Raw genomic sequence first — 26,886 nt, 5'->3', positions numbered from 1 at the left:
CCCACCCCATGCTGAGTTGTCTCAGGGCCTCTAACTCCAGATTCTCATGTTTTAAGCCTTCTGGACAGGCCAGCACCCCTCCTTCCTCCCCGGTCTCTGTCCCTCATCATATTTGGGACCATATTTCAGTGGCTTTTAGAGATGTCCCAGTGCAGTTGTGCCCAACTCAGCAGGAGTCAAGGGGCACTGTGCTTTCCATGCCCAGCTCCTATTGCTCATGCTGGAGCAACTGTGACCTCATTTGCTCACTAGCTCACTCATGTCAGCTTTGGGTTGGGAACTGCGTGGTGAAACGAGCCACTTAGGTGCTGTTTAATGCACACAGGAAGGCTACATGTATCTCCTGTCTCTGGATCAAAAATCCATTTGCTCCCAGCCTGAACCTGAGCTCTGACCTTCATTTAATATCCCCAATCAGTAGCAGCTATTCAGTAAGGTGTCCTTTAGCTGAAACAATGCAGCAGCACGTGACAGGCCCCGAGTTCCACTCTGCACAACACGGTATCTCACTCAGCCCCAGTAAGCTGAAACCAAAGAGCCATTTAGCCCATGTGACCCAAGAACGACCCAAAGATAGTCCTGAGCCATCAAAACCAACAGACTTCAACAGGGGGTGGGCAGATATAGACAGGCTGAAAATTACTATTCTGTCTGTGAGTCCTTATGCAGGCAGGTGCAGCCCAGCTCTAACCCCTCACCTGCCCGCACAGCTGACCACAGGTCCCCCCACAGGGGCTTTGGGTTGGGGCTTCCACTTCCTGGAAACAGATCTCATTCATTTCAGCCCAGACAAAGCAGGACAGCGATTGGACCCTTACTCTACACTTTTTTTTGGTCACACCAGCATTGCTCAGGGGTCACTCTTGGCTCTACTCTCAGAAATCGCTCCTGGCAGGCTCGGGGGACCCTGTGGGATGCTGGGATTCGAACCACCGTCCTTCTGCATGCAAGGCAAATGCCCTACCTCCATCCTCTCTCTCCGGCCCCTCGACACTTTTTTGTTGTTTTGTTTGTTTGTTTGTTTTAGGGCAATGCATGTGGAATGCTGGGGATTGAACCCAGGTTGACCATGTGTAAGTCAAGTGCCTTATGTGCTGTACTACTGCTCTGTCCCAGTAAATACTTTTTTTGTTGTTTGTTTTTGTTTGGGGGCCATATCTGTTGATGCTCAGGGGTTACTCCTGGCTCTCCACTCATGAATCACTCCTGGCATGTTCCAGAGACCAGAAGAGATTCGGGAGTATCCAACTGGATAGGCAGCATGCAAGGCAAGTGGCTCCAACACCAGTAAACACTTTCTAACTCTGACAGTAGCAGCCCAGAGAGGCTTCACCCAGGTGCTTCTCTGGAGAGGAAGAGGATGCCCAGCTGGCTGAAGCTTTTCTGAACTCACCTTCCCTCCCACACTTGATTCTCTCAGTCCTTCCCCTTCTCTTCAGAGTTCAATCTTCAAATTCTTCCTCCTCAGAACCAGAGGTAGGATAGGAGTTAAGGCACTTGCCTTGTATGTGGCTAACCCAAGTTCAATCTCCAGCACAGCTCCTGAGGACCAACCCTGGCTTGATTGCTGATACCGCAGAGTGTCCCCCCAAGCACAATCAGGAACGTTGTCAGATGTGGCCCCAAACAAAAACAAATTCTACTTCAGTATATAGTAACGTACAATAGAAAACCCAGCTGAAAATGATATAAGGCCAGGAGCACCTTGTTACCTTACCGAGAAATCTCAGCAAGACAGCTTCCTTCTATCTAACCCCTTCATTCCATGTTCCATCATCTATTTATGCACAGTGACTAGTTCTTGGGATTAAAGGAGCTTCCACAGCTCCCGACGCCAGACTCAATAAACGGGCCGATAGAATTTGGGAAAAGGCTGTAGAAAAGCTCCCAGCACCGGCCCACTTCTCATCACTTATTGGCCAGAATAGTTACATGGCACAACTTAAGCCAATCGCTGCTAAGGGGTGTGTGATCAGCTTGATGGATTTCATTGATTCAAGACTGAGATGATGGTGAAGTCAGGTTTCTCTTTAGGAAAGACCGAGCCACAAGGGAGTTGATTGAGTCTATTATTGGTGGTGAAAAGTTTGCCACAATTCCTATAAATGCTTCCACTTTTCACTACAGGGTTTACAGCACTTGCATAAAAAGTCAAGAAACAAATAAAGTATTGCCCTAGCCAAGCAGATGAAATTCTTTCATTTCACTTCACCTGCCCTCACAGATTCCTCTGCACAGAGCAGCGCTCCACACCCTTCTCCTTCCTGTCTATTTGTGGTCTTCTTTTACCCTTATCACAGCATCCCTTGATTTCTAATTTATCAGTTATAAGTCTGTCTTTGTCACTGGGCTCTGAGTGCCCTCTCGGGTGGACTTGAGGGCCATGGTCCACGGGTGCACCCAAGTGCATAACACTGTGCCAGATAAATGCGGGTTACTTTGAATGTGGTGCATTGAATTGCCAGGGAAAATACAAGTTGGGGGAGGAGAAACTGGAGCCCAGGAAAGAGAGAGGCAGACAAAGGCCTCTGTAACACACCAGCTTAGAGCAGACAAGACGAAGGCTGCCAGGGAAAATCAATTCATGAGGTGAGGATTCTATTATGGGAAATAATCATTTGTTAGCTTAAATAAACCCTTTTACCTCAATTACTTGTAGTAGAATACAAAAGTACTGACAGCCTGGTGGGGGAGGCAGAAGTTCAAACCCAAAACCACTTCAGAAGACCACTAATTGCCCTGAGGCTGAGGTCAGAGGCCAATTGAGATGAAAATGGGCATTGAAGACAAAAGTGAGGCCTTGACTCCTGAATTAGCTGATTGCTCCTCTCTCCTCCCTTGCAGGTTTGCTCCACTTCTGAGTCGCAGTCCTCTGTTCAGCCTTCCCTCTTCTGTTCAGACTCTATGTAGGTGAGTGCAGTAAAAGGGGACTAGCAGACAGCAGGATATGTGAGCAGCTTTGAGTCCGAGAGTGTTTGGTGCCTGCCCTCACAGAGTCAGTGGGGCACTCACTTTGGCCAAATTGCAAAGCACCCTTCACAAGTCCTGCTGGTCTCTAGCAAAATTAACTGGGGTGGGCCCATAAGTTCACTCATTTCTATTTTATCTGCTCCTATTTGGGGAGTGCCCCCCCCCCCCAGCAGCCATGTCAGAGAAGCCATTCCAAAATGAGACCTTGCAGGTCTGTATGAGTCAGCAGGTTCACAGAGGCATGTGTTGGGCTAGCGTGAGGTCTTCACCCTTTTTCTGTTGAGATAATTTGGGGAGTTAGTTCTCTGGGTTTGGAGAACTATATGCAGTGGAATCAATGTCAGAGGCAATCAAGTTCATCCAGATCTAATAAATAGGCATGGAGAAGGATCCAATGTGTGGTGACAAGTGACAGCAAAAAAGAGATTTACACCCAAGTGAAAACAAATGGGGGCTGAGAGTAGCCAGGAATCTTCCTGCCAGAGAGCAGAGGAGTGCTCCCAGCAGAAAGCAGAGAGCTTCAGGACAACAGGACGCTAACGCTAACCTCTTCCTTCCCAGGCACCGGAGGATAGGGGAATTATCTCTCCTCTGCCTTGAAGTTAAGCAAAACTCTCTCCTCAGATCCAGATCCCAGGTGCAGGGGGAGGATGGGAAAGAGAATGCACCAGGGATCTTTCTAGGAGCTCAAGTGAAACAAAGGAGAAACCAGGCATCCAACAGGGATTTCCCAGGATGATTTCTGTACATTGGTATGGTGGACAGGTGGGAGGGGGGATAGACAGACAGATCAATAGATAATAGAGACAGATGAACAGGTAGATGATGGATAGGCATGGTAATTACGTAATGATAGATATAGGAAGACAGATATGGGTAGATAAATAGAAGTAGGCAGGTAGATAACTGAGATAAGATGGCATATATATGTATATATATATATATATATATATACACACACACACACACACACACACAGCGATCAGTAAGTTCTTAGGCTGACGGAAACAGATGGGCAGAGAACTAAATGATATTCAGATATCTATGTACATAGAGATGAATGATAGAGGTAGGCAGATGAGCCAGTATGTCGATAAAGATGGATGGATGGATAGAGATAAGACATGGAACTTATGGTCAGAGAGATCGTACAGAGGAAAGGACACTTGCCTTGTATGTGATCAACACAGATCCAGTCTCCAGCACTTTATATGGTCTCTTGTGCTGCACCAGGAATGATCCCCGAGCATAGAGTAAGCCTTAAGCACCACAGGGTATGGCCCTCAAACCAAATCAAAACAAATTAAAAAGCCCTCTCCTAGAGGAGCGAGGTGAGAATTCGGCAAGACTGCTGGTATTCAAGATGGCAATTAGGCGCTTCTTGGTGGGTGGGGTGGGAAGGAAACTAAAGCCTGGACTTGAAGGCAGCCAGGAGAGCTTCCTGGGCTGCAGGGCAGGCCTAGTGGCAGATGGATGGTCTATCTGGGCAGCTGAAATATGATGAGTACTAGGTGCTTGTAAGCAGAGGAGCTGGACAGAAATTCCAGAGTGTGTTATTGAGGGCTCTGAGTAGGGGGAGAATGGGAGCCTGAGGAACAAGGGGCCTGCACTGAGAGGGTGAGTCCACATACCTGCCAGCTCCCCTTTTTCCAGAATGGGGACACCTGGTCTGGATGCCGGGTTTGCACCTCCAGGTCATCTGGTCACCACTCTTCACCTACATCTCCAGCAGACCCACGATTAATAGCAGACTTGGAGGTACCTGTAGATCTTCAGCACCTCATCACCACTGTTTCTCAGGAACAGGGGGCTGAGCCCTGGATGGCTGGAGGCTGGACTGAGGGGTGGCTCTGCCTATTTACTGGGACATCCTGGGGAGTAAAGCTCACCTAATGAGAGGAACACATACACACACATCCTTCTCATACTGCACCCAGTCTTTCTGTCTGCCCTATGTCTCCCTAACTAAGACATCTGAGTTCATAAATGCTGGAGACAAGGAACATGGGAATAGGTAAGACAGAACCTTCCAGAACTGATTTCTGTGCCCTGATTTGGCTATCCATCCAGATCAGATAGAAGAGATCCCCAAGTATGGGCTGCCCTACCCCCACAGTCCAACACCTACTGTGTTCTCATCCCAAGACTCACCAGGTCTCTCCCCAACATCCTGAAGAAATAATAGAAAAAAGGAGATCTGAAAGTTCTTGCAGGAAGCCTTGAGATCTAGCCACAGGGGTCCACATTCTCCTCATCCCCATCCTCTCTTCAGGGAACCCTCCTTGCCATGTTAGGCCCAGATCTGGCCAGTCCCAGACAAGTGTTCCGCAAAGGCCTGCATATAGATCCCTGGAAGGATCTGGGCTGATTTGTTTCTTGCTGGATCCCTGATCCCAAGTGAACCTAGCATTCAGCACTGATCATGCAACAAGTGACAGATCCATAAAGCAATGGATAAAGCGATGGTGAGTTTATGGCTCAAAGTGAGGGGGCTGGCAGGCTGGGATATTTTCCCCTTTGTATTCTTGGATAAGACCTTCTGCTCCAAGCAGGCGCTGGGTGCTGGAAAGCACTGGGGTCCCCATATGCACAGGTATGACAGGCTAAGCCATCAACCTGGCAGTGCATTAGAAGGTGCATCTGACCCTGAGCAATCACAATTTGAACTACACAGTCTGCTCCATATGGATTTGGTTTTCTGTTTATTTCTAGGACACACCCAACAATACTTGGGTCTGCATCCAGCTCTGCTCTCCAAGTGTACTTCCCTTGTTATCTGGGGAATATGAAGTGCCGGGGATTGAACCTAGGTCTCCCCACCTAGAAACCCTGTACTCAGGGACAGAGCCATAGTATAGTGGGTAGTGTACTTGCTTTGCATGCAGCCAACTCAGCACAATTGGGTTCATGAAACCCAATCCCTGGCACCCCATAGGCCCCCCCAAACCCTTCAGGAGTGATCCCTGAATAAAGAGCTGGGAATATGCCTGTGCAGAGCCCATCGAGCCATCTTCTGGTCCTGGCTGTTTGGTATTTTTGTGACAGGGTCCATACCTAGCAGGGCTCAGGAGTTACTCCTGGTATATTTTGCAAGAGGTGCAGGAGATAAAGTCCAGGTCTCATGTGTGCAAAGTGTATAAACTAGCCCTGAGCCTCTACCTAGGTTTTCTATATATACTGTGCCTATATTCATGGATTCAACCAGCCCACGCGTTTGGAATCCACTGACTGACTAGGAATTATAGGTATATATTTGAGGTGGCATGGGAGCCAGCACCTAGATCACCTCTCTATCTTGTTCAAGGGCCAACTACTATCTCTTAGACAGGATTTCCAACTGCTTTGTTAAGGTGGGGATTGGCTCAGCAAATGAATGAATGAATGCATGGATGCTTGGAGGCAAGCAGAAAGGATCAGAGCCTCATCATGGCGCAGTCCAGATCACAGAATGACAATGACACAGGAGCCTCAAGGCACCTCTCAACCTCACAGTATTTTAAATAATTTGTCAATTGTTTTTAATTGTTGAGGAAGTAATACTTGGTTCATGAAACTGCAATATACAGAGAGGTGAAATAAATAGCTTATATATAATATATATATAATATAGCTGGTTTTAAAATATTCCCTTATCATTGGTGTACTAGGTCACGTGAGTCACGGGGGGGGGGGCCTTAGCAGCATCCGCCAGAACCGAGAGCCATGCAGGGTCTCTGTGAGTGGGCGAGGCGTCTGTCATCGGAAGTTGGGGCGCACGCCTTCCCTGCGCATGTCTCGGGACAGCTTGCAGCGGACAATAAATAAATGACTGCAAACCAGAGAGCGATTTTTGTTGGAGTGAAGGGGGGGGGCGGGAGAGGGGAGGTTTGGGGGGCACGAGAAGTGTCACTATTTCCTCGTTTGTTGTTTGTTTTTTTACTTTTTTGTTTTTGTTTTGTTCTTTGTTGTTTTGTTTGTTTGCTTTTGCTTTCCAAACCTTTGGGGAAAAGGACTTTGGTTTCTCGAGTGTTGGTTAGCTCATTCGAGCCCTCCTCTGGGGACGAGTCGGGCGTTGTCTGTTCCTAGAGAGACAAGCACCTGTGCCTGGACATTTGTCCCTCTGCGTTGAGTCTTGCCGGTAGGGGTTCAAGTCTATCGTCAAATCCTTATTCCCTCCCCCCGAGAGTTCTAGTTCCGTTGTCTTTTTTAAAACACAATGTACAAAAATAGAGCTTCTTCCTTTTTTCATGTAAAAATATTCCTCTGAGGCAGTTCTCTTGTGAGTGTGAGTGTGGCCAGGGGGGCTTGGGCGTGGGGTGGGGTGCGCTACCCCCTCCTGACCCGCCTAGCCAGGGTGCGTTGGGCGGACCCTCCGGGACCGCTTGGTCACTGTGGTGTATTTGAAGGGCTTCTGGAGCTCCGCCTGCCCCTTGGGATACCGCTTCATGAAATGCACGTCCTGCTGGTTCTCCTGCGTCTTGGGGCCCTTCCGAGGCCGCCCCTTCTTGGTGAAACCCACGTACCAGCCAGAGTACTTGGCCGACATTAGGGCCGTGTAGTTGTTCTCCAGAACTTTCTCGATGAACACACATTCCTTGCTGGTGCCATCGGGCTGTGGGGAGAGAGAAGAGAGGTGAAAGTAAGGAGAGGGGAGCAGAGGAGGAGGTGGAGAAGGAGACAAGGAGAGGTGTCCCAGTGGGACTAGCAGATAAAACAGGAGTAACAGTTGGGAGAGAGGACCTGATTCCAGCTTCTGCGGGAGTCCATTGTACGACTGGCTCCTGCATTCTTCCTAGCCCTCTATTTCGGTGACAGTCTCCCACAATCTATCCCCCCCCTCCACCTCACCCCCACTCTTCAACCTGCAACCAGGAATATCCACTTCCAGGGCCTCCAAAAGACCTCGCCAATAAAACTCTTTCCTGTGACTGGTGCAGGACCAGGCTTGTCCCTTCAGATGCCAAGTGTTCCTCTGGAGAAGCAATGTTGCCCAGGCTGGTCCATCACTTTAAACTTGGGAAATAAGTGCTGCAGAAGTCCGAGGCAGCATTTTGACCACTATGAGGGAAAGCCTGCATGGCCAGCAACAGCAAGAAGCCAAACCCAAGGAGAATACAGAGAAAGCAAGCCCTGGTCACAGCCACTGGGTTGCCAATGCCACTGCAGTTGATGCTAAAATCTTTCCTTTGTTTTTTTTTTTGTTTGTTTTTTTTTTGGGGGGGGGTCACACCTGGCAGTGCTCAGGGGTTATTCCTAGCTCTATGCTCAGAAATCCCCTCTGGCAGGCACAGGGGACCATATGGGATGCCGGGATTTGAACCATCAACCTTCTGCAGGAAAGGCAAACACCTTACCTCCATGCTATCTCTCCGGCCCCAAATCTTTCCTTTGTTATCAACAACTTCCCCCTCTATTTTAAACACCCTGAAATTGTATAACACAAAGGAGCACCCCAAATGAGCTTTTTTATTTGTTCGGGGGCTACACCCAGTATGCTAAGGTGTGACTACTGGCTTTGTGCTCAGGAATCATTCCTGGCAGTTCTCAGCAGACCATGTGAGATTTCCAGGATTGAAACCAGGGTAATCTGGGTTCAAGATAAGCACCTTACCCTCTGTGCTATCTTTTCAGCCCTGGAAAAAACACTTTGATATTTATTGTGATGAGTAGAAGAACCCCTACATAAGAGTTTTCCCATGACCCAATTCCAGCAATGCATTTGGTACTGAGACTTCTGCTACTGAATTTCCTGGCAGTCTAAGCCGAGCAAGGAGCACTGGATTTGGAGTCTGGTGCCCAATCCATTTGAATGCTCCCTTTTGTGAACTCAGGCTGCTTAGTTGTACAATCTGAAATAGGGACAACGATGTCTGCATCCAAGATGTGAGGGATGGCATGAAGGAACAAGCCTGGTGGCCGGCACCAAGCAGCTACATTATTTCTGAAGAACAGCTCTGCCTCCCTCCTTAGATCAGATCTGGACAAGAAGTGCTATTTTTGTTTCTTTGGATTTTGTTTTTTAGGTCACACCCGGTGAAGCTCAAGCCTTACTTCTGGCTCTACACTCAGGGATTACTCCTGGCAGACTCAGCGGACCAAATGGGATGCCAGGGATTGAACCAGGGTCAACCAGTCCCCTATTGGCTGTACTATCGCCCCAGTCTCAAGGAGTACTAGAAGGCAGAGCTCAAATCCTCCTCCCTGAGATAGCTGAAGGGCCTAAGGTGGCAGGGTGGGAAACTCGGAGTTGGCAGGCCTGAATTAGCAGCACTCAAGTTTCCAAAGAACATCTCCAAATTTAGGCCAGACCCACTCCTCGTTCCGGATGGCCGCCTAGCCAAGTTGGAAGCCTGGTGCTCTGGCTTTGCATGGAGGTTGAGGTGTGAGTTCCAGCCTTTTGTTTGAAGTGGAAAACGGTCTGGAGCTTCCAGGAACGTTCACCTTTACACAGAGGGCAAGCCTGGGCCTTGCAGACAAAGTGCTGAACTTTGCAGAAAGGGACAGGCAGGGAAAGAAAACATTCTCTGGAGGCTGCAATATTTCCAGGAGGTTGCAGAAAAGGCAGGGAGTGGAACAGTGAGACTCAGAGACCCAGATTCAGTCGGGGTGGGGGCAGGTTTGAGCTGTGAGGAACATGTAGGGAAAGAAAGCCTATGTGCAAGAGAGGAGGTCGAAAGAAGAGCTATCCTGGCTGTGTCCTCATGGATAACTCTGGAAGTTGTGCAGCAAGCATGAATCTAGGTCCCTTGGTTGATCCTACAAACCAAAGGCTACCAGCCCCCAGAATCCCTGCCACCTCCTGAATAACTGTTTTCTTCCACAGCTGAGGTGCGGCTCAGTGGCCTCCACCTCCAGGAGGTATTCTCAGATTGCCATGTATCGCTCTGTGAGATTTTCTCTCTCAATTTTCAAGACCCCATTCAAGTAGTAAGCTTTAGTGAACAGAAATATGTGTGCTGTCTTCTGTGCCCATTGGCTCCCCTTCCTTGTCCCAACCCTAAATAGAACTGCTGTGTACCTTTCTATATCTTTATTGACCCCAGAACCTCAAGAAGATGGGTTGGTTCTCAGCTTCCTGGCTCAGCTCAAATAGGAGTGAGCAATGTGTGTGTGGGTGGGGTGGGGGGAGACTGAGATCAAACAGGATTACAGAGACCAAAGTAAGCCCTGAGAAAGAAGGAAAGAAGGGAGGGAGGGAGGGTGGGAGGTCAGAAGAGAAGGAGGGAATGAAGGAGGGAGAGAGGGAGTTCCCAGAGCCAAAGGGGTTTTCTCAAGGTAATGGAACTTGGAAGTGGCAGGGTCAAAATCTGAACCCAAACTTGTCCCTATAGAGGCCCCTCTCATCCTCTGGCTCTCACAGCTAGCACCTGGCTGTGCTAGAGGTTACCTGTTTCCACTGAAGTCTGAGTTTACTGAAGAAGAATAAAAGTAGCCTGAACTGCAATTCCCAGAACCCCAGAGTTCCAGGCCCCTGGAGGACCCTCAGGAGCTCTCCTGGTCCAAGATGTTCACCATGAACTCAGAGTAAACAAGCATCGGGACACCCCTAGGTTCCTGACCTTTTCCACTACAGCCTGAAGCACTCTAAGACACTTGTGCTTGCCTTCCCACCATCCCCCAGCCCCAAGGAAATGCTGATTCCTCTCCCATCCGGGACCCTTGGTTGTTCCATGGAATTTGACTCTCTCTCCCTCCTTTCCAAATTGGAGTCCTGTTTCTTTCTACTTACTCTGAAGATGAATGTTTACTTAATTTTGTTTTGTCTGGGGGTTACAACTAGCTGTATACAGGACTTACTTCAGGCTCTGTGCTCAGAGCTCACTCTCACAGGGCTATGCAATGCCAGGGTTCAAACCAGAGCTGGGTCTATGCCAGTCAAGCATCTTAATCTCTGTGAGGTCTTTCTGGTCCTGAATCTTGATTTGACTCTTCAGTGTATGAACCAAATAAATGTTGTTTTTTGTTTTCTGGGCCATATACCTGGTGGTGCTCAAGATTTTCTCCTGGCTCTGCATAAAGGTATCACTTCCGGCAAGGCTCGAGAGATCAAGCCTAGGTGGGCTGTGTGCAAGGCAACATGATCTGGCCATGTTGTAGTGTTTTTTAATGGCATTGGGTTTTAGTCACTAGGAACCAAAGCAGTCCTCACTCAGAGGTCTTGGGAGTGGAGTTCACACATCCCTGTCCTGAGGACCCCAAAACCCTGTGCGATCCCCAGGAGGACTCTCCAGTGATTACACAGCAAGCGTAACTGAGGAAGATCCAGAGGGAATGAGTGTTAGAGATGAGAGGAAGTGCCCAGACACAGGGCTCCACTGTTTCTGCAATGAGAAGTTCTAGCTCCTGGCCAGATTAATGTGGTGCCAGGAAAGGGTGTGGCATGGGCTACCTGAGCATGAGGCCCAGGATAAGTGAGATGCAGCTACAGCCCAGGGAAGCCACCAAACGGTTTAAGTAGATGCAGTGAGGAGAAAGGTGCAAGTGGAGCACCCAGACTCAGGGCTGGACCTGTGAATCCTCTGAAAAAGTCTAAGCTCCAGAACAGAATTATTGCCATCCCCACTGTACAGATGGGAACTCCGAGACAAGGTCAGGGACCAGGCCTCTTTAGCCCAACATGCAGAAGGAGGTCAGGAAGGCAGAGTTCAGAAGCAAGTAAGTACATGCTTCTATTTCAGGGATGCCCCGTTAGCCATCCAGGTATGGGAAGCAGAGATGCATAGAGCCAGAGCCTGAAACCATCTTCAAAAAGAAGCCCTGCTAGCCTGAGTGGTAAGTGGCAGGCACCACCAGTCCAGGAGCAGAAGGGGGACTGTGGGTAGAGCCGTAGACAGGCTATGGGCAGAGCTATGAGCAGGCTGTGGCTTCAGGCTCCAGCAGCAAAGACTTTCAAGGGCTGCTATAGACAGGGCCAGGACACTACCGTGGCATAAGAAACATGAAGGGGATGTACACGCACCTCTGGCCCCAGTTCCAAAGGCTCTGGAAAGGGCTGAGTGGATGAAGCCTAGAGGAGACCAGATCTGATGAGCTCTCAGCAGAGGTTCTTAAAATGTCCTTCTTTTCATGTGGTGGGGAGGTGCAGGGGCTTTGGGCGCCATATCTGGTTGTGCTTGGTTGCCAGTTGACTCTGTGCTCAGGAGTGAACCCTGATAGTGCTCAGGGGACCCTATGCAGTGCTGGGGATCAAACCAGGCTCAGCCGTGTCCTAGGCAAATGTCTTTGCCCCTGTCAGACCTCTCTGGCCACCGCCCTTAGTAGCCACATGGGGACCATCTCTGATGATGGGGGGTGTGTCCAGGCTACCATCCTTTTTCAGCTCATTCATGTCCCAGTTCCTGGGCAGTCAGGGAAGGAGGGGATGACACCTGCTGTCAGGGATGGTGGCCCAGGATCTGGGAGATGGTGCCTGGGCAGAGATGTTGAGATCAGGCTGAGACCCAGGCTGAGGATGCCTGTTGCAGAAGGCAGAAGGCACAAGCCAGCTGGGGACCTCTCCTGGCAGAGTTGGGATAGGTGGACAGAGGTGGGGGTGCCTCCCCAAGCCAGTCCAGACACAGGAGTCTGGAAAGAGATGGTGGGGGAGTGCGGCACTGGGCTGGGCCACACTGAGCTGAGCGCCAGCTGAACCGTCCCCAGTAGGAATGACGAGGGGCAGGAAACCGGAGCCGGCTCCCGTGGACGCGGTGACTCAGCGGCCAGCCGGCGGGCGGGCTGGCGGGCGGCAGGAGCAGCCCAAGGGGACAGGGTTTGCTCTTTTGACCTCAGGCCATCCCTCTTGGGGTCAGGATGCCGGGAAGCAAGGGCAGACAGGGAGGGAGGGGCCTGCAAGCACCCGGCACTGCGGACTGTGGCCCCCTCCTTTCAGCAGGGGAAAACTGGCCGGGCCATCAGCTCCCAGCAGGTCGGGCCAGGGAGGCGGCCGGGGCCGTGGGCAGGAGAACAAAGCACTCGACTCTGCCGCCACTGGAGATGGAGACACATGGCCAGGCCAGGCCAGGCCAGGCCAGCTCAGTCCGGGTCCCCGCACCCAGCACCGCCCTCGTCCCCTTCCCCAGCGAGGGCGCAAGTGATTCACTAATTCAAACCACTCGCAGAGCAGGGCCCTGCCCGTTACTAGTATTTTGCTCTTGGAGCAGCTGGAATCTCTTCCTTCCAGACTGGGCGTGGAATGTGAGCTGAGTGTGGGCCGCAGGAGCAGAGCCTGCCTGCCCGCCTAGGGAGGGGTAGGCCTTGGCCTTGCTGTCTGTGAAATGGGGATGGTCAAGGGCCGTGGGGGACCTCGTGGTAGGCCGCATTTTTGTTTTCTTTTGTGCCTGGCAGAAACAAGGTGCTCTGTGAATAGGTGACGACACTAGCTTGGGCACAGGTCCAGGCCTTGTTCCACTCTGCCCACCCATGTGGGAATTCAAGGAATTAAACATAAGCTGGGAGATAAGACAGGATTGGGGTACATTTGCCTTGCATGATCTAGATCTGATTTGACCCCCAACACCACATGCTCCTCCCCCCAACCTTGTGCGAAAGCGCACACACACACACACACACACACACACACAGTACCGTCCTAGAGTGCCCCAAGCTTGACTGGGGTGACCCTGGTGTTTCTTGGCACTGCAAGAATCTGCATGCTGCATTCTCAGGCCTTCTCACTAAACTACTGGCCCCACTAAACTACTGGCCCCAAATCCCCATCCCCATCCTAGGCCCTTAAGCAGTTAGAGCCTCCCCCCTACCCCTGCCTTTCACCAAAGACAAAAAGAAATCAAAAGCATGACTTATACAAGTCTGAGGCCTCGCCCCTTACTCCAATGAGGAGAGGCTATAAATATTCTGCCAGGTTTGGGGTCCCCAGCAGAGTCTCCCTGTACCCCCACCCCCGCACCTGTTCTTGTAGTTCCCAGCCCTACACCTACCCACTAAGACAGGTGGGACTGAAAGGAAGCAGGGTCCCTCCCCGAAAGTATGCATACATCTCAAAGAAGCATCCCAGCAAAAAAGGGGAAACAGCATCATGAAGTCAGAGTCCCTGGCACATGGGTTCTCTCCCCCCCCACCCAAAATCCCCACCACCACCATCCTAATTGGTTGCATGCAGCCCTCTTGCCCGTTCCAAAGTAATAAAATCTTCCTGAAACGCTAGAAGCGTGAGGCCCGGCGCTGACTTGGCGGCTGAGTTCCGGAGCCTCTCCTGCTCCAGGCAAACCCCAGGACTATTACAGTCACTGCAGAGTCAGGCACCAGGTAGGCACAGGCTGAAAGCCCCAAAACATGGGACAGCACCCTCTCCCAGAGTCACAGTAACTAGCTAACCTGGGCCTGGAAGGTGGCGCATGGCCAAAGGCGTGCAGAAAAGAAATGATGCAGGATTAGGCCAGAAAGATAGTACAGTGGGGAAGCCACTGGCCTGCAAGTGACAAACTCAGGTTTGACACCTGGTACCCTATAGGATCCCTGAGTATTGCCAAGTATCGCCTAAACAAGCCCCCATATAATAGGAGACAAGAAGTTCACACAGATATGAGTTTTCCGGTGGCCCCTTCACTCACCTTGCCCACCAGCTTGCCTTTCCGGTTCATGCACAGGTAGAACTCTGTCTCTTTGCCCTTGATCCGGACCTGGCTGCCGAACGTGTCTGTCTCCACTAGGAGCTGGGCTTGGAAAGCAGAAAAAGAAGAGACACTTCATAGTTTGTCCTGAAGGCCCCCAAAGCAGGGAGATGATAGGGACCCAGCCTGTAACACATATGCATGTTTACCTCTCTTGGCTACCCTTGGGACACAGCTCTCTGGCCTGACAGGGGAGACTGTGCATCTTGGGATAGGAACTCAGAAGCCTTTCTCCCCACCTCTCATTCAGCTCCACTTGACCCATGGGCTTGGGACACCCACATGTACCCCACATCAGGAGACCCCTGTGGCACAAATTCTTCCAAAACAAAGAGTCACCAGAGGAACACCTGTGGGTCTCATGTCTCCTGAGGGGTCATTTCAAGGGTCATTTGAAGGAAGGAGACCTCCCAGTGGGATTTGCTCCAAGTACCCCACGTTCCTCTGCCACAGCTTCAGAGCCCTGGAGGGGGCCACTAGGTCCTATTTCCAAAATTCCAGCATGAAGTAGGAGGTTCTTGTCATTTGTGGTCCAAGGCCAGAGATGTCCAGGGCTGGTCTCCAAATCATGAACATGGACATAAGACAGCCACAGGGGACTGGCCCCTGACCAGGCACGCTGTGTCCAGACCATCTCCTCCCCAGTGCCCTCTCTGTGCTGGCATCTCTGGTTTCCACCCCCATTCCTTGTCCCCTCCCCCTGACCCTTATATTCCCCCCACACCTGCCCATTCCTCCCCCTCTGGATTATAACTGCAGTGACAAGGGACTTGTTGATCTATAACATTAAAAAAAAATTACAGTCCTAAAATACAGTATCTTTGGAGCACAAAGTTTACCTCTGTGCCCCTAAAGAACTAAAAGTATGATTTTAATAAAAAAAATTTTAATATAGACCCTGTATCCTGCTGTGAAAATGAAAACCATGTGGCATGCAGGATTTCCAGTCATTAATTTAGCCCTCCTCTGACACCATTACTAATTAAAATATGATACCCACCTTTCCAAGGAGGAAAAGAAGAATTTACATCCACTTTAAAGCCCTAATAAGAATTCAGTAATTCTAGAAACAAGGTTGGCGCATTCTTCTCCACCCTCCCCCATCTCTAGTAAATAGGGATTCAAGAATATTAACCCCCTTCCCATTCCCCTGTAATTCAAACTCCCCAAAGAGGGACCAGGACCTGGGGCCAACCCGGCAGCAGTTCTCAGAATGACTTTCTGGGGCCCCTCACCAGGCCATGGCCCTGTAGGGAACATGGAGGTTCCCTCTTCTCCAGTGAATTCCCAAAGTGGGGGAGGGAGGAGTGGGCACAGTGGAAAGAGAGCTCTGAGCTAGGCCTCCCTCTCTTCTCAGAGTGCCCACCTCAGTGGCACCCACCAGGACTGTTGGGGTCCCACAGAACAAGGAGATAGACAGTGAGCTCCATGTGGTGGAGGCTGGGGACTGGGTACACAGCTGCCCCTGAAGAGCAGAAGGCATGTGTCAAGGCAAACGTGCTCTCACTTCCCACTTTCAGTATCCCGGGGTTGACAGGAATACCCCCCTTCATTCAGGCATAAGAAATCCCCTGGGCTAGGAATTGGGGGTGGAAGGATACTGAATCCATTCTTGGCATGGGCCTAAGTATCCTCTGGGCCTCAGGTTGCCCCCTTCAGTTCTCAATCTCCATGCTGATGCGAGATGGAGAACTGGGCCTCATGCATTTTGGATTCTTTCTTGGATGGGAGTCTGGAAAGAAGGGGGTCTGAGCAAGGGGGTGATGTCACACGGATCATGGTCCAGGGAGCTCCAAATGAATATGAAGGGGGTTCCAGCACAGAGCTGCATTTCTTTGTTTGCTTGGGTCACACCTTGTGGTACTCAGAACTTACTCCTGCCTCTGCACTTAGGAATCACTCTCAGTGGGCTCAGGGCATGCTGTGGGGTGCTGGGGACCAAACTATGGTTGGTTCTGTACAAGGCAACACCATAACCTCTGTACTATCACTCCAGGACTCAGGGCTGTATTTCTGTCCTCAGATGCCTCCTCTTGTGACCCCTCTGAAGTCTCACATACTCCACAAACTTGGAAATCTTTGTCCATTTGTCCCTGGCCCCCTGGGGATCAAATCCAGAGACTCAAACATGCCAAAAAATGCTCTCGAGGGGCCGGAGAGATAGCATGGAGGTAAAGCGTTTGCCTTGCATGTGGAAGGTCGGTGGTTCAAATCCCAGCATCCCATATGGTCTCCCGAGCCTGCCAGGAGCAATTTCTGAGCATAGAGCCAGGAGTAACCCCTGAATGCTGCCGGGTGTGACCCAAAAACCAAAAAAAAGAAAATGTTCTAGTGCTGAGCTACACTCCAGACCATATCCCTGTCCTAGAGAATAGGATACAGGTTCGAGGAGCCTGCTGGCACAAGATGGTGGAGGGTGCCTCTGCCTCTTCTTGCCAGCATAGGTTGCAACATTCCCCAAGTACACAACACCCTCCACAATGCCAGAGAGAGGGATCCAGAGCACAGTCTACTTTGGGGCACCCTGACTGTCAATGAAACCCACTGTCCTGGCTGCCCAGTGTCGGTATGGGATGGGGTCAGTACCTCAACCAGGATGCCAGAATATAAAGAGCTAAACCTGCCCCTCTAGGGCACATATGGAACTCACACAACATATAGAAACTCACACAACACATGTCATCATGAAGGGAACAGAGTAGATGGTGTGAAGTCTTTGGAGAATCAAAGCAGCAGGAAAGGGAAAAAGAGAGGAGGGAGGGTGGGAGGAAGAGAAAGAGAGAGAGAAAGGGAGAGAGAGAGAGAAGAGAAGGTAAGAGAGGGAGGAGAGAAGACAGAGAAGGATGTAGAGCTTATGGTGTTCCAGGCAGTGATCTAAGTACCTTACACACTGTTTTATTTACATCAAAGATAGGAGGCCAGAACTACACTGTTATTCCCAGTTTACTGATAGGAAAACAAGAGTTCCAAGGTCACATGGTGAGAGAGCCCAGTCCAAACAGGACACAGACCCAGGAGGTCATCCCAGATGTGTTCATCTCAATGAATCTGCACCACCTCTTGCATCTCCTCCACACACAAGGGTTGGGGGGGTAGTTGTGCCCATTGTACAGATAAACTAAGTGAGGCTATGAACCTGCCCAGATTCACAAAGGGGCAGACAGAGGCCTGTAAAGAACACATCTGGGGGGTGTCCTCACCCAGTCTCCCAGGGGGTGACAGGACCTTACTTTGGAGATTTTGGGTTTAAAGGATAGGAAATAGCAGAGACAGACCAGGGAAGGAAAGAGAGAACCCCAAAGAAATGTAGTATACAGGAAATCCCAGACTCAACAGAGCTGGAGAACGAGTGTGTCTACCCCAAGTCTTAGAGCCAACCCTGGGAGGCAATGGGAGGCAGCCAGAGCCTGTCCACCTGACCCCAAGGCCTCTGTGGGATAGCCTGGCTGGCTGCCACTACTGCAGTGCTGGTTGACACTGCCACTGGCTCCTGTCCAGGTATCATCCCCCCCAGGAGTGTCCTTGTCACAGAAGGCTTGGGAAGGAGGTCACATCGATCACAACTCCCTCCCTCCCGCAGGCAGTGCAGACTGGGTAGGGGAGACGACATACAATTGCACAAGCATGCACACTCATACATGCATCACACCCATGCTTACAAGCAGCATCTCTGTGTGTACATGTGTGCATGTATGACACATCATGCAGACACATGCGAGCCTACAGTTCTCAAAAAGGTTCCTTCAGAACCACGTGGGCCAGCAGAAAGTCAGGGGCACAGATGGATGGGATCCATCAGGCCCCTCCTCACAGCCCCTCCATTCCTGGAGGTTCAGAACATAGACTGGACTTGGCCCTAAGTGAGACAAACAGCCCCCAAGTCTTAGCATGGGTGGGGAGAAGGCAGGGACTCAGTGAGGGGGGCCTCACTTGCTCCCCACAGAACCAGTGACCAAAAGGACCTGATTCGTATCTCCATTCCCCTGATTCTGCTCACCAACTCAGCCAAGTCCTGGAAGCCCCCTCAACGCCCTCCTGTTGGTCAGGGCTGCCCCCACTTGTCCATTCACTCCTCCTTGCAGCGTACAAAGAGGAGGGGTATAGGCAGACACTGCTTCCTGCCAGGCTCTGCCCCAGACCTGAGGACATCACAAATGTTCTGGATTCTGGGCCCTGAGAGATAGCACAGCAGGGAGGGCACTTGCCTTGCATATGGACAACACGGGTTCAATCCCCAGCATCGCATAAGGTCCACAGAGCCCTGCAGTAGTGATTCCCTGAGCACCACTGAGTGTGGCCCAAATACTTCCTCACCCCACCCCCAAAGAAAGGTGACAGCTAACTATAGGACAAAGGGGACCAGGATCCAGGACAGTGAGGGCAAGAGCTGATGCTCTCCTGTGACCCCACAGGTATCTCCTGTGACCACCCCCCAGTTTCAAGCCCCTAGGCTATCAATCCCCTGAGCACCCCAAGAATGTTTAGAGGGAGAAACTGGGGACCCTCGAGCAAGAAACCAGGGAGAAAAGCCAGAGACATCCATGTGGGTTTCCCACTGCCACCAGACACTGAGCAGACTAGAGAGTGATGGACATCTCCCTTCTCCAGGCCCCATGCCAGCCTGGACAATGGCAGATGCCAGTTGGACTGACTGGATGATGAGACACTGATTTGGAAAGAGCCCAGATTCCATTTCTTCCCAGATGCTGGCTAGTAGTAGGGTGCGGGCTCCTGACTGACCTGCCAACTGCCTCCCCTGGGCCCCACCCCTCCCCCACCGGCAGCCCTGTCCTCCCAGAGCCATAAATCACTCTCCCAATAATATTCCTATTGATTATCTAGATTGGAAGCCTAGTTGGCTCCATTGTTCCACTTCCTTTCCCTGCGCTCACAGATGGGTCCTTTGCTTCATCTGCCTTTCTAATGTGACATATCGTGACATCACAGAGTCTCGGTGGCCAGCAAGGCAAGACAGCACTGGCCGTGAGAGAGGACTGTCCACCTACTGTTCACAGAGCCATGAGAGAAACCCAGCAGGGCTGATCTTGAGTCATCAGCACCCTAGAAAGTCACGTGGGGGTGGGCAGAGAGATAGCATGGAGGTAAGGCGTTTGCCTTTCTTTTTTCTTTTCTTTTTTTTTTTTTATTTGGTTTTTGGACCACACCCGGTGGTGCTCAGGGGTTACTGCTGGCTGTCTGCTCAGAAATAGCTCCTGGCAGGCACAGGGGACCATATGGGACACAGGGATTCGAACCAACCACCTTTGGTCCTGGATCGGCTGCTTGCAAGGCAAACGCCACTGTGCTATCTCTCCAGGCCCAGGCGTTTGCCTTTCATGCAGAAGGTCATTGGTTCAAATTCCGGCATCCCATAATGTCTCCCGAGCCTACCAGGATTGATTTCTGAGCGTGGAGCCAGGAGTGGCCCTTGAGTACTGCTGGGTGAGACCCAAAAACCAAAAAAAGAAAAAAAAAAAGAAAGAAAGTCACGTGGGGGACATGCAGCTTTGGGGACTAGGGTGAGGCTCAAATAATAGCAATGCCAAGTTCTATCCCTGGCATATAGCATGGTCTCTCAAGCACCTCCAGGAGTGACAACCACCTCCAAAATAAATACAGACTCGGGCACCTGACCTACTAAGCATCTTTCACATCCCCTACATACTGAGTAAGAATCAGGGGCTGGGGAGTGGGTGCAAAGGGAGTGCCTGACTCTGCAGGCAAGAGTCCTGGGTTCAATTCCCCAGCACTGTGAAGACCCCAGTACACCACTGAGAGTAACCTCTATGCACCACTGGGTGCACTCCTGTGCCACAACTCCCACCAAGGTGATACGTCTAACCCTGAAAGGAAACTGAGGCCTCGAGCTTGCACAAAGGAGGTTGGATGAGGCCCAGCATCTCAGGGCAGGAGCAAGAGATGGGAGGATTCTGGGGCTTGTGCAGGGAGGGGCCCTCCCTCTCAGAGTGCTGGCCTCCTGTCTCTAGGTCCCTGCACAGATGGCAGAGACCAGAGTCTGACCCCCCTGTACTCTCCCAGCCTGGAGGCGCTGCGAGCACTCTGGGGGCTCCCCAGGAAGATATCTCCCGCCCGCCCAGGCCAGACAGCTGCCCCCTCTGTGGCAGCAACTGGACAGTGGGTCCAGGGAAAACCCGCACCTGCACAGCCCTGCATAGCCAGTGTCCAGGGGCCTGGGAGCCGGATGCCCCAAGGGTGGGGGCCAGAGAGAAGGACAGTCTCTGGTGGGGGGACAGACACAAAGAGTTGGGGGCAGGGGAAGCCAAGAAGAAGGCAGAAGCTGGGAAAGGAGAGGAGGCACTGGATGGGGCAGCGAGCGGAGCCCAGCGTGCACTGCCCAGCCCAGGCCCTCGTGAGGTGCAGCTGCCACACTCGGGCCCACCGTGAGGTCAGCCCTGCCCCGGGGCTGCAGGGAGATAAATGGTCCCAGATAAAGGGGCCCAGAAATTATTTGTCTTGTTGTCAAGTGGTAACTGCAGCGCACAGGGGTGCCGGCAGGCAGGGCAGGACAACCAGAAAGTGGGCAGGACAGCGCCACGCACATGGGGCTTTCCGCCCCGTCCAGTCTGGAGCCCGTGGATGCCTCCCTAAACTCCACAAGGCAGGAGCTGGTAGACCCAGTGTCCAGGGCCTGGCCCATCCTGGGAAAAAGGAAGATCTGTGGCTTTCACCCACTATTGAGGGGCTTGAGGACTGGGGGGCTAGGGAAGGGAGTCAGAGTCACTCTTCCCAGCAGAGGGTGTGGGTACAAGAGGAGAGACAGTTCTAGGGTCAAGGACGGGTCAAGGGCACAGTAGTGCAAAAGATGCAAGTCTGCTGTGAGTACATATGTATACACTCACTGCATATGAACATGCACATACACTCCATAACTCACCCGCACACACATATTTCATCCACTCACCGATGCCACTCACACTTCCTATACTAATATGCTCACTCAGTGCACACAATTTACTATCTGCGTGCATTTCTATCACACTCATATGCACTCACTCGTAACACACTCTCAAGCTTGCACATATTCATGCCCTTGCACAAATATACTAACACACTCGCACACATTCTCACGGACAGGCAACCTCACCGCACAGCAATGAAAGGCATCGCACAGATGCTCCCTCTGCTCCGAGGTATCTGACTGGGTCTGGAGAAGCCGGAAGAGGGATCTCCCATCTGCTCTGTGATCTCCACCACTTGCTCACTGATCCCCCATCACGGGCTCTCTGGGATACACCCTAGAAAATGTCCTTTCATGCAAGAGGCTGGCTCTCAGTGGGGCAACCACCACCTTCACAGGCCAGAAAATCAAGGCAGAGAGGGGCCAATCAGCCAGGGTAGGCATTGAGGTGGCAGAGGCCCAGGGAAGCAAGTGAGGGGCCACCTACCATACTTGTCCCCGTCCTCGCCACGGGCACTGATCCGGCGGCCCAACACCTGGATGTGCTTCCCGCTGGTCCGGCTGTAGAGCTGGTACAGCCGTAGCTGCTTGCGGCTCACATCGTCCCGCGCCCGCGTCTGGTTCTCTACGTGGATGCGGAAATCCACGTTCTCCTCAGCCGCCAGCACCTGTGTCGAGAGAGGACCATGGGTGAGCCAGCCCGGGAACCCCAGGACCCCCGCTGCAGGACCGTCACAAGGTTCTTCCCTGGCCCATTTTACAGAGAAGACCTCTGGCGTCCAAAGCCTTCCCACCCCACCTGGGAATAATGCCAGGAGTGTCCCTGCAGCTGTGCCAGCAGAGGAAGGAAAACCACTGGGTCCCCAGGGCAGATGGAGGGAGGTCAGGCAGGTTGCATTTTGCCCTCTCCATAGCAACCCATTTCTGCCCCCTTGAACAAGCTCCTCTTTACTGCATCTTCCAGGAAAATTCTGAGCTCCCTCAATCTAACTGCACACACCACCTGGCACTACAGCATCTCTGCACTCCAATCCCTCTGGAGCTTGACCTCTCCTGTGGGCAGCCTGCACCTGACACTGTCCAGCCTCCTGCTCTTATACTGGGTCTCTGGTTACCTGCCCCCCCCCCCAACTAAACACCAGGATCGTGCACAGCCCTCCCTATGCTCCAGGATAACTCCTAACACTTAGGTGAAATTTCCCAGGTGCAAGTCATAGAGTATGGAGGTTAGGGTGCATGCCTTGCATGTAGCTGGCCCAGATTTGATTGTCGGCATCATATAGTCTCCATAAGTATGACTCCCCAGGTGAGCCCAAGAATTATACATCCCCTGATCTTGAGCACTGAGCTAATCCCCAACACCTTGGGGGCACTTATATTGGTAGAGAATCAATGAGCCTAATGGAAAGGGAAAAGGGAACAAGAAAGGGGAAAGGAAGTAAGAAGAAGGGAAGGGAAGAGAAGGAAAAGAAAAGGAAGTGAGGAAAAGGTAAGAAAAGAGAAAAGAAGTAAGTAGAGAAGGAAATTAGGGAAGAGCCAGGGAGAGGAGAAGGGGGAGGAAGGAACTGAAGCCATAGAAAGGAAAGGAGAAAGATGCCCTCATGGCCTCAGCTACTGCAAGAGGATCACAAATTCCCTTCAACCTTGTTCCTAATCATCATCCCTTGCTCTGCTCTCAGGTGCTGCTGCTGTGGCCTCTGAGCATAGCAAATGCAAGGCACACCCCAGGAATAAGGATCTTTGCAGCACTCTGCTGGCTGTACCCATGACCTTCCTGACTTGGACCTTTTTGTAGGGCTCTGCCCAAATGCCACATGTTTGCCTACTGCTCTGAGGCTGCCCCTCCTGGCCATCTTCTGCTCTCCATCAAGCTTCATCTCTTTCCAGCCACTCATCTACCTGATAGAACTCGGCTGTATCTGGCTTTTGTGGCTTTTGTCTGTGTCTACACGCCCCCAGCCCCTGTGAAACAGCCAAGATTAAGCCAAAATTTAACCCCCAGATTAAAACTATACCCTCACATGGTAGGAAGTCAAAACTAGTCATCTGCATGAAGGAAGAAGGAAGGAAGGAAGGAAGGAAGGAAGGAAGGAAGGAAGGAAGGAAGGAAGGAAGGAAGGAAGGAAGGAACAAACATTTTGAATGAACCAATGAATATTGAAAGACTTAACAGTCCCAGCACCCCATTAGTATTAAAATAGGTTTGGAATGAAGCAGAAGAGATAGGACATTTGCTTGCATGCAGCCGACCTAAATTTGATCCCTGTCATCCCATATTGTCCCCTGAGCACTACCAGGAGTGATTCCTCAGTACAGAGCCAGGAGTAAGCCTTGAGATTGATGGGTATGGCCAAAAATATCAATAAATTCATTAAACAGGTTTCGGGGATGGGGCCAGCGAGATCATACAGCAGGTAGGATGTTTGCCTTACATGTGGCTGACCTGGGTTCAATCCCCAGCATCTCATATGGTCCTGAGAGAAGAGCCAGGAGCAAACTCTGAGAACTGCTGGGGTGGCCTTGCCCTCAGGAAAAATAAATGGTTTGGAAGGTATCAGGAGAAATAGTGCTTACCGTGCACTCTGCCACCTGGCTCAATCCCAGCACCACATATGGTCCCAAGAGCAAGTCCGGGAGGGATCTCTGAGCACCACTGGGCGTGACAACAACCCCCTCCACACACCCCTGCTCTGACAAGTTAGGGGGCATTTCCCAAGCCCCCTCTGTCCAGTGGGACAGGGCCTAGCTTCATCAATCTACTGAACCGGCCCATCCTTTTCTCCCACCACACCCAAAGACCAAGAACCTGAGAGGAGAGGTGGTGAAGTGTCAGGTCCATCGGGTCCCACCACCACCTGGGGTCCTCCACTTTCCTGGAGAGCTGATCTGGCATAGGCCCTCTGCTCTGTCCTCCCAACTCTCCCACCCACCTATCGACCAAAGGTCAAAGCAATCTCCTCACCCCAGCTTCCCAAGAGGGGCAGCCCTGCCCAGCGGCCGACCTCCCAATAATGATTTTCTCCCTGGCCCACTGGCCAGAGGCGGCAGGGTGACCCGGGGTCAGTGGAGGCTCACTGGTGGCCCTTTTACAGGCAGACAATCCATCTTACATGGCCTAAGCCACTTGCTATGGGCTGAGTGGCCCTGGGGAAAAGGCGCTGAGCCCCAGAAAAGCAGAGGGATGTCTGGTTTTTGAGTCAGAACTTGGGGTCTCTGCAATGTGCCCCGAACTGCAGATGCCTACCCCAAAGGCGATGTCCCCCACACACACAGAGGCTGGGCAAGGACATGCTGCAGAGGTCTGTCATTTTCCCCCCACCAAATCTAGCTGGTTTTGATCATTTGTCCCCATATGTCCAGTTGTGCTCAGTATCAGCCCCACATTCATGGCCCAGAAGGCAGCTGAGAAGGGTATTTGGTCTTGTTTTGTTTTTAATTTAGGGGCCGAACAGATAGTAAGGGATTAAAGCTTACCTTGTATGTGGTCCACCCAGGTTCGATCCCCAGCATTTCAAATGGTTCCCTGAGCACAGAGCTAGGAGTGAGCCCTCAGCACTGTTGGGTATGACCCCAAATTAAAAATTTTTTAAATTTTGATGGTGGTATTGCAAAGGAGAAAGGGAGGATTAAAGCTACTCTCAGAAGTGTCTGGGGGAAGAGCTGGAGATGGATCCTAGACTTCCTGTGCCCTGGCCCATAGCATCTCTGAGGCAGGCCCAGTCCTATCCATCTGCCACCTGCACCAGAGTCATTTCTGGGGGACCAGTCAGAGCCTGGTCAGCAGAGCCGACATAGAATGAGGACATGTTCTTGGCTAGTCACCTCCATATTTCAGGCCATCTCCAAACAGTCCCCATTGCAAGCTGTCTGTCACCTATCTCCAGATGCAGAGTTCCCAAAAGACCGGGAAGCTGACCCCAAACCCAGAGCTGGCACAGAAAAGAAGATTCTGCCCTATACAAGCCCCTACTCATCATTCTTTATTTTGATGGATGACCACAGCTGGTGATACGTAGGGTTATTTCTGACTATGAGCTCAGGGATCACTCCTGGTAGTTCTCAGGGGGACCATATGGGATGCTGAGGATTGAACTACGACTGACAACTGCACAGCAAGCACTCTCCCCACTGTGTTATCACTCTGGCCCCTACTCAGCCTTTCTGGGGTTTAAGTAACTTTCCCATAGCATGCACAGCCTCCCGGCTTAGGACCCCAGTGGTCCACCCCCCAGTAGAAGGTCTTGCACACCCACATAGACATAGACACACACACACACACACACACACACACACACACACACAATCTAGGAGCTGCTTAAGGAAACACCTCCCCCTCCAAAAAAGACTAAATCTCCTTCCAAACCCCTCTCAAGAAACTCAGCAGAACAGGCTGCTACTGTCACCATAAGTGATATGGGGAGCTACCAGGCCCCAGGTCTCAGGCCCCCTATACTCCCTCTTAGATGCCCTGGTGCAAAAAGAGGTTGGGGTGAGCCCCTGTCACAGACCTGTTTCTAGAAGCCAACAGTGATCCTTTCCCTGTCCCCATTGTGCTCTCAAGCTGAGAAATCTGCCATACCTACTCACCAGGGCACTGAAGACATATTTTGGGCAGCTTCTTCCTTTCCCAGGGTTCCTCTTATCTGCCACATCACATGTCACCTTCATGCCATCTTCACAAACCTCCCAGGCTTCCTACTTCATCCTAAATCTCCAACCCCCCACCCTCAATTTCCTGATTACTCAGAGCACCATAGGCTCCTCATCTACCTCAATTTCACAGGTGAAGACGGGAGACTTAGGGACATTCAGAGTCAGGAGCTGAGGGAGAGGCATAGAGAGCCTTTGAGTCTTCCTGGATCTTCACCCTCATATGCTCACCTGCTGACCTGGCACAGCAGTTGGCTCTGAAAGCAGCTGGGGGGTAAAGGGCTAATGCTCCACTCCACACATGAGAATGCCCCTCCCGCCAGGCCCCCACAATCGCTGCCCCAGCACCATCTCTGGGAAGGATGCCCAGGAGGATAAGCCATACAGCCTCCTGGTCCTCACAGTCCTTTCCTCACCATCCCTTTCTCACCACCACCACTACCACCGCCTCCTCACTGTCCTCTTCCACCTCCCAGTCCTCCTTTGCATCCCTTCCTCGGTCTCCACACACTCTTCTCCTCACATTCCTCTTCCTCCTCCTCTCCATCCTTCTCACTACCTCCTCCTCAGTTTCCTCACACTCTCCTTCTCATAGTATTCTTCCTCCTCACTATCCCATTTTCATCTCCTTCTCCTCACTGTCTTCCTCCCCAGCATCCCCTTCTCATCACAGTCCTCCTCCTTCTCCTCACATCCTTTCCTCACAGTCTTTCCCAGTCTCTTCCTCAATGTCCCCATAGTCCTCCTCACTGTTATTTG

At 51.5% G+C, this 26,886-nt stretch overlaps 1 protein-coding gene across 1 annotated transcript; it reads right to left on the bottom strand.

Annotated features, from left to right (window-relative positions):
* Positions 1–7,259: 7,259 nt before the first annotated feature.
* Positions 7,260–26,674, bottom strand: FGF18 (fibroblast growth factor 18). The gene is made up of 5 exons (XM_049775659.1): positions 26,558–26,674; positions 26,230–26,298; positions 21,965–22,145; positions 14,499–14,605; positions 7,260–7,561 (listed from the first exon to the last, which is right to left on the bottom strand). Exons 1-5 carry the CDS (start codon positions 26,672–26,674, stop codon positions 7,295–7,297), a joined length of 741 nt encoding a protein of 246 aa, XP_049631616.1. The 3' UTR covers positions 7,260–7,294.
* Between the last annotated feature and the right edge of the window lie 212 nt (positions 26,675–26,886).

Source organism: Suncus etruscus, chromosome 6 (assembly GCF_024139225.1).
Source record: "Suncus etruscus isolate mSunEtr1 chromosome 6, mSunEtr1.pri.cur, whole genome shotgun sequence".
NCBI classification, from domain to species: domain Eukaryota; kingdom Metazoa; phylum Chordata; class Mammalia; order Eulipotyphla; family Soricidae; genus Suncus; species Suncus etruscus.
The sequence above is the reverse complement of the archived record's forward strand: the minus strand, read 5'-3'. Positions and strand labels throughout refer to the sequence as shown.